Source organism: Vigna angularis, chromosome 2 (genome assembly GCF_016808095.1).
Source record: "Vigna angularis cultivar LongXiaoDou No.4 chromosome 2, ASM1680809v1, whole genome shotgun sequence".
Taxonomy (NCBI): Eukaryota; Viridiplantae; Streptophyta; class Magnoliopsida; order Fabales; family Fabaceae; genus Vigna; species Vigna angularis.
Genome location: NC_068971.1, coordinates 24,005,051 through 24,012,411, shown reverse-complemented (window position 1 = coordinate 24,012,411; position 7,361 = coordinate 24,005,051). Strand labels below are relative to the sequence as shown.

General features: G+C 35.9%; 1 protein-coding gene across 1 annotated transcript; it reads right to left on the bottom strand.

Moving 5' to 3' along the window:
• Positions 1 to 707: 707 nt before the first annotated feature.
• LOC108326989 (probable pectate lyase 8) lies at positions 708 to 6,876 on the bottom strand. Its single transcript, XM_017560632.2, has 7 exons — positions 6,622 to 6,876; positions 6,417 to 6,479; positions 6,104 to 6,169; positions 2,666 to 3,308; positions 2,188 to 2,291; positions 1,605 to 1,743; positions 708 to 1,480 (listed from the first exon to the last, which is right to left on the bottom strand). The coding sequence occupies exons 1-7, from the start codon at positions 6,738 to 6,740 to the stop codon at positions 1,259 to 1,261; spliced, it is 1,356 nt and encodes a 451-aa protein (XP_017416121.1). The 5' UTR covers positions 6,741 to 6,876; the 3' UTR covers positions 708 to 1,258.
• Between the last annotated feature and the right edge of the window lie 485 nt (positions 6,877 to 7,361).

Here is a 7,361-nt window from a genome sequence, read left to right as displayed (position 1 = left end):
CCAATGTAAATAGATTAGAAAATATGAAAATGAATTAATATATATATATATATATATATATATATATATATATATAATTCTCGCTCATAATTACATTTTTTTTAAAAGGTTTAAGATTTTTTTATCATTATTAGTCGAAATAAATGAAATTCATCAACATCAACAAAAATATTAAAGATTTCAAATTTTATTTATTTAAATCCTTAACATCGCAACTTCAACCTTGATTCAACTTAATTTTGGTTAGATATGATAAGTGGACATGAATTCAATTCAATTAACTTTACATGATCCTAACTTATAAATATACTTTAAAAATATAAACAAAAAAAACGTATTATAAAATTAAGAAGTATAAATATAAATAGTAAGTGTCACTTAGAAGAAATTTATTGTAGCATAACGGAGTAAATATTAAAAAATTATAAAACATGTATTACTTTTAATAATGTGTGTTTACTAGGTGTTAGCGATTGAATGATAATATTTTGGGTTATTTTAAGTAACGTGTGCATTTTATGAATGTTGTAGTGAAATACATTTGTTGTGAATTTATTTCAATAAATGAAATAAAGTAAACTTTTAAAAAGCATTATATATGTTTCGTTTTGAGTCTAGTTGCTAGGTAGGTGAATGGATTAAAGGCATAAAGCATAAAAATGAAAGATAATATGAAAAGGAAATGCATTAAGAAGATAAGAAAGGCATAAGTAGAAGATGATAAATTCTGATTTAAAGAAATAGAGAAGCAACAAGTATTTGAGTAATACATTCCTTTTTATCTCTTCCCTTCCTTTTTGCCCATTTCATTATGGACAAATGAAGCGTTTAACTAAACGAAGGACACGGACATAATGAAGGTGTAGTAAGTAGTAAGACGATACAATAGAGGATACATGGGAAGACAGAAAGAAACTAAGGGGAAGAGAGAATAGACTTAGTTTCCCTTGGAAAATTATAGGGAAATCTCTCATGCCTTTTAAGCAATCACTGTTATCAATTTGATAACAGTTCACATAAAATGTACAGTGTCCCCCCAGATATCTAACTAGTCAGAAGACAAACAACGGCTGCGATCACAGTTGCCGCATGTGCAAACCAATCAGTACATCTATAACAACGGAATAATAAGAGGAAAAAGAATGAAAACTTTTCTTTCTTCCTTTTTACTTTATGCTTTTCTCTGCCTCATTTTTATGTTTTAGGTATTCTTCGGGTGTTTCAATTGGGTTTTCCTTTGGTTGTAGTGTGTTTGATATTAACACATGTTACCCCTGCGACAGTTAAGAACACCAGCTCCAGAGGTAAGGGTACCAACCAAAGAAGATGATTTCGCCCCCAAACTTGAGGCTCTAGCATAGCTCGCTGCAGCTCCTGCTCCCGAAGAGGTGAAATAGGCTCCATTCAGCAAAAGGTCTCCTTCAGACCTCCAATTCCAACTTTTCCATACGGATGCACCCGTGTCTACTCTCTTTGTTACCTGTTCACATTCAATTTCCCATTTTTAATGAAAAACTTCATTATCATCATCATCATCATCATCATAGTCAATAATCAACAACATTTTTCCACAGGTAACAACATTGCATGTGTAAGCATTTTACCTCTTTGGCAAAAGGGTTCAAAGGAGCAAGGTATCTGTTGCCTTGGCTGTTAATTGTGGGATCAGCACTGCCACCAATTGCATACATTTCCCAGTGGGTATAGTCATTGTTAACCACGTGGAAATACCCGTGTCTGCACCTGCGTTGTCCATAAACAATTCCTTATTAACATATATAAATTGTTAGTATATGTGCGACGTCATTGCATGGAAATGGAAATTGTAGGAGCGCAAGGGTCCAACGTTGATTGGTCTGTTGTAAAAATTAATGGACTTTTAATTTGGACTGTTTGTTGAGCCAAGTATTAGAACTTGATAAACTTAGATGGGCTTCCAGAGACCAACAGAAAACATCAGGCAAGCGGGTCAATGGAGGACCCTAGGATGCAAACACCCGACCCCACACCTCTCAAAAGGAAAAATCAAAGTATAATTTACTTGTGATCTTGATAAGGTAAAAAGTTATTCAATCATTCAATTATAGATTGCCAAATATCAAAAGGTGATCAGTAACTGGTTGGCAAAATTTAAAAGTAAAAGTCAAACAAAATTGACCTCTTGCCTGCTTAAAAGATGTTAGTTACCTGGGCATCCTTTGGATAAGTCCCTCCCCAAAATGGTTGTAAGCAATGGTCACTTGCATCTGCTTGTCGCGGACATAAGAGTCACTGTGACCCAGAAGCATGACCTGTAGAATTTTAAAGTCAATTAAAAGAAAGGAGTACGATATATTAACGATTTTTTTAATAATTTTACTATTTGATTGGTTCGTATATTTTAAAAGAAATTAACATTCACGAATATTTTAATGCTTGGTTTACAGGAGTTTTTTTTTTTTTTACTAGGATACATAAAAATATTGTCTTTTGTAATTTTTAATAAAAAAGAGTTCTTTTTGTTTTTAATATTTTCGCTTATATCTTCCAACACTGGTTAGCAAGATCTGTGTTTGAACTAAAAGGAAACATGAAAAAGACAAGCATATTTATTTTTGTTTGATTAAACATTATTAAAAATGAAAGAAAGAAGAGAATGTGGTGTTTGTCTTAACTAGGGGTATACCTCGTTGTGGTGGGTGAAGTAGTTGTTGGAGATGGTAATGGCAGTGGAGCCCATAATGGCGTCGACGAGTCCATCAGAGCAACTGGAGAGGGAGTTATGGTCGATCCAAATGTGGCTTGAACCAAAGATGGAGATGCCATCCCCGTCAGCGAGCGTTCTCCATCCGTAGTGGGAGGGGGAGCTGCGAACCATGGCGTTGCCCGTTGGCTTGCAGTCGTGAATGTGGAGGCCGTGGATGATGACGTTGGTGATGAACTGGATGGTTATGCACGCGCCGTAGGCGATGTGGACGTTGACGCCGCGCCCGTCGATGGTCTTGAAGCTGTTCATTATCAGCTCCTGCTTCAGTGTGATCACCATGTCCCTCTTGAACACGATCCACAGGGGTTGGTCCTGAATCACGGCGTGCCGGAGCGTTCCCGGTTTCGGGTTCACGGGGTCGTCGTCGTTCGGATTCGTCACCACGTAGTAGCGGCCGTCGCGCCCGCCGATCGCGTTGCGGCCGAAGCCGATGCCGCAGTTGGCGAGCTTCTTTCGCCGGAGGTACCACCGCTTGTCGCACCGCCAGCAGTCATCGATTGGGTTCCCCGTCCCGCATGAGAAGAAATTCAGATTCCTTCGAGCCGTCGAATTGCGGATGCTCCTGTTTTGAGTCATACGTAAATTAATTAAAAAGACACGTACGTTGTCAATAATTCTGTTCTTTTTTCGTCATAGTAGTCTTAACTACTATTTAAGTTTATATTCTATGAAAATAATTAATGTTACTTAAGTATGTATTATGCAAAAAAGGTTAATAAAAATTTCTTCTAAACTTGGAATATAGAGGTTGATGAAAGGAGAAATAAAAAGAGAAAGAAACTGATAAAATGACATGATAAAAGAGAGAGAGAGAGAGAGAGAGAGAGAGAGAGAGAGAGAGAGAGAGAAGAAAGCAGAAGTATGATGAAATAAAAAAAATTTATGACTATGACAGCCTGTTCTTTTGTTATTCACATCAGACAATTTGATTACGATGAATATGGATATTTAGAATTATGTACATCCATAGGCTCTTATGTTACATGACTCGTGTCTAGTGCAACACTTGTATAAGATTTGTAGCATGTTACGATAAGAATTTGGAGGAAAAAACTAAAGTGTTAGTTACAGTTGATAAATAATTTTAGTGATATGATAGGGTATCATCACGTGATGAGATGAAAGAATGAATTGAAAATTAAAATGAGTTAATGATGAACAGTTTACTAGGCAAGTGGGAGTGAATTTAACATTGATGTTTATGCATGGTGGGAGGAGTGGTGGGTCGGTCATGTGGGTCTACATGGATAGAATGATACGGTGCATACGGAAAATCGGGGGTTGGAATCAAGCATAAATGATCTGGTAGAAATAAATGTGAAGGTGGGGGGAGATCTAGTTTCTGCTTGGTACTTTAGGGTGTCGGTGGCGAAAAGCGTCATTATTAAGTTCCTGAATGACAGTCATTTAATAATCTCATGGAGGTCTCATTGAATAGCATAATGTGTCAGACAGACAGCAGGTGCAGGATCAACCAAAATACAACTATGACTAGAAAGTGTTACGGTGGAAACAGATCTGATCTGCATTTTGGAGCTATTTCTTGCAGACAGGCTGGAGTGAGAAACATCATTCATGTGCATTACCCTACCCTGTTGGAAGATGTAGGAATGGGAGCTGCAGAAGTTCCCAACAATCTGAATTCAACTTTGTATATTTTGTTCTACTGCCAGAAATGTAAACAGGGCAAATGCAATCAATGATGCACAAAGAATTCTTTTTATCTACTGATTTGTAGGACCAAATCATCATGTGGAAGGGATGATGCAATTAGTTTATCCATACCAATTGAAGAATGCAGAGTGATTCTAATGATTTTGATTATTTTCATTTTCATCATGCTTAAAACTATATATCCATGCAGTATGTATGAAGACTTTCCTATAGGTCATGTATTAGATATTAATAAAGGAATTTAATTTATGCTAGTTATATATTTAAAATATTTTTGTTTACCGAATCAAGAAGGAAATAAATTTCACCTACTGGCTACCGGTGAATGTGATTAGGGAAGCAATTAAGGGGACCATTAGCCTAAAAATGTGAAGAGGAAGGGAAATGACAGGTATAAACCAAGACTCTATGACTTATTGAAGTCATTAGTCATGAAACTTGGACTGAGGTACAACAAGGTGTTTGTACTTGGAAAGGAAATTTTAGGATAAGGAAATAAAAAAAAGACAAAAAACTTATCATCAATGAAATGGTCGGATCTCGAGACACTGGCATGTGGTTAAGCTGGCAAATAGAATATAAACGCTTCAATTTTTAAGAGATCTCATCTGCATAGAACATGGTGGTTGATTCCTTAGAACCGTGTAAGGCAATACTTCACAACGTGAAGGAGTAACTAAAGCATGGACTACATTTATTAATGGTGAAAAAAAGAAAGAATTTTGAAACCTAATGGCACTGTGACCAAATGGAATAACAACCCTGCTAAATACGTCACTGTGTGATAGGCATCAAAGAATAAGGTCACAAATCGTGGAATCAAATACCATTATTTTTCTCGGTTTTTTTACACATGATTCTAAACTATCGTGTGATAAAACTATAGACTAAAAGTTTTCCTACAGATGACAATTTCGAGCATTAAAGATTTATCTTCTGATACAGTTCACGTAACATTAGTACTCTAATATAATCTTTCAAAAAGAGAGTAGGTCCTTCCCAATCAATTATTAGTTTAGAACTTTTCAGGAGATTTTGTTTTGCAGAAGTGATATTTGTTCCAACAAGGAAATTTGCTCTAAATCCCTTTGCATTTGTTGTGATGTGGATATTTATCGGTTGTATCTTAACCCTGTAATAAACAGGGTAGATGTTGGGGTAAGCTCAATAACGGAAAGTCGTTGGGATACCCTCTTAATTATCAAAAGAAGAACACATATACATAGCTTGTAGCTTTCATATAAAACATGGCTAAATTAACCCCTTTGACAGAGTTTTCTTAAAGGCAAAATTCACCAAAAGAGAATGAAAAGGTTACTATCCAATATTATTATTCCAACAGTAGGATTCACGAGAAGTAATCAAGTGTATATATTTTCCTTCTTTGGTCCTGCATCTCAATAACTATTACTACATTAATAATACTAAAGCCAAGTGGGTTTGCTATGCTGATTCTCTGTTGATCCTTATATTCTGTTAAATGATCATGTGAGCCCTCTTCTCCAAGCAAATAAAAAAATTATAAACAGTTAAAGTAATCTACGTAGCACATGACCTATAATGAGATGAACATAAAGCAACCAATAATATCACTAGAAAACAAAGCAAAAATTTATAAAATAAAAATGACTTAACACACAGAAACAGAGGAAAAAGAGAAAGAGAAATAAAAAGAAATATTACTCATCAACCATAGAAGCAATCTCCTCTGGATTATCAATTGCATGTTCATTCAAAGCATCCTCCAAACTGAAAACAGACAATAAAAAATCAACAACACTCCACAAATCGCAGAACACTAAAACGACATCGCTTAAACGATAACCAAGTAAACTCCTTAACAGAATTAATCCACGGCTCAGGTTGGTTCACTTCCGAGCTGAAAACACAGCTCGCCCAAATCCATCAGCTCTCATTTTCCCCATTCCACGTGGAAGGCCAGATTGTTAGAACCACAACGTGAATAAATCGTAGAAGCAGTAAACAAAATACTAACCTTTCTGCCATAGACGAATTCTTCAAGCTCTGACTACGCAACTTCTTTTCCTCAACCACATCCCTGTTCAATCCGAGAGAAAAGCATTGCTGAAATCAGACTCTAGAAAACAAATAATCTAAAACAAAAAGTAAATAAATAAAACTCATAGAATTTGAAGCAGGGACGAAGGCAGAAGCTTGAAGCATTTCTTTGGCCGAGATACCTTGATTCTGTGGCCTTGTGTTTGGTGATCTCACTTTCATTGACTGCGTTGGAGGCAGCAGAAAACAACACCGCAAGCAGAACGGTGAGAGTGAAGAGTCTGAGAGACAATGACTCCATTGCTCTTCTGCGTGGGTTTGGAAGATTCTCCCAACACAAAGTACTGTTCCTTGTTGTTGTTGTAGCTTGGTGTTGGTTGTTAACGTTGTGAGAGGGAGGAGGAGAGAAAAAGGGTGGAGCCAGAGAAGGAGGTGAGGAAGAGGGGTTTAAATAGCAAGGCACGTACATGTGAAGAGAAAGAGAGAAGGTAGAGGGAGAGACTCATACTTAACCAGGGTTAAGTTAATCAGGGGAAGGAGTAACTAGGAGTAACCAACTTACCACCGCTCTAACTGCCATTAACTACTTTGTTTCTCTCTCTCTTTCTTCTTTTTCCACGTGGCATACTCTCCTCTGTTTCTCTTTATGCAATCAATACACTAGACTGCACCAATGCACAAAACCCAAACTCTGTATTTATTTCATCTGTGTTTTCTAATTTATTAGGCTTAGATAACATGATATTTTCAGTAATTATTTTTGGATAATCACGTCCTATTTCTTTTACCCACTGAAAAAATAAAAAATAAATTATGTATTAATTGTGAAGAATATTTTTCATTTTTATGTTTTTTTTTTAAAAAAAACTATAAGAAAAGACAAAAATTTAACCTTCTCAAATTAAAAAATACTGTATTAAAA

Excerpts from the sequence above, each read along its gene's own strand:
- LOC108326989 (XM_017560632.2), bottom strand. The coding sequence starts at position 6,740 with ATGGAGTCATTGTCTCTCAGACTCTTCACTCTCACCGTTCTGCTTGCG. Across the intron at positions 6,480-6,621 it reads CACAAGGCCACAGAATCAAG|GGATGTGGTTGAGGAAAAGA; the intron begins GTATCTCGGCCA and ends CGGATTGAACAG. Across the intron at positions 6,170-6,416 it reads AATTCGTCTATGGCAGAAAG|TTTGGAGGATGCTTTGAATG; the intron begins GTTAGTATTTTG and ends GTCTGTTTTCAG.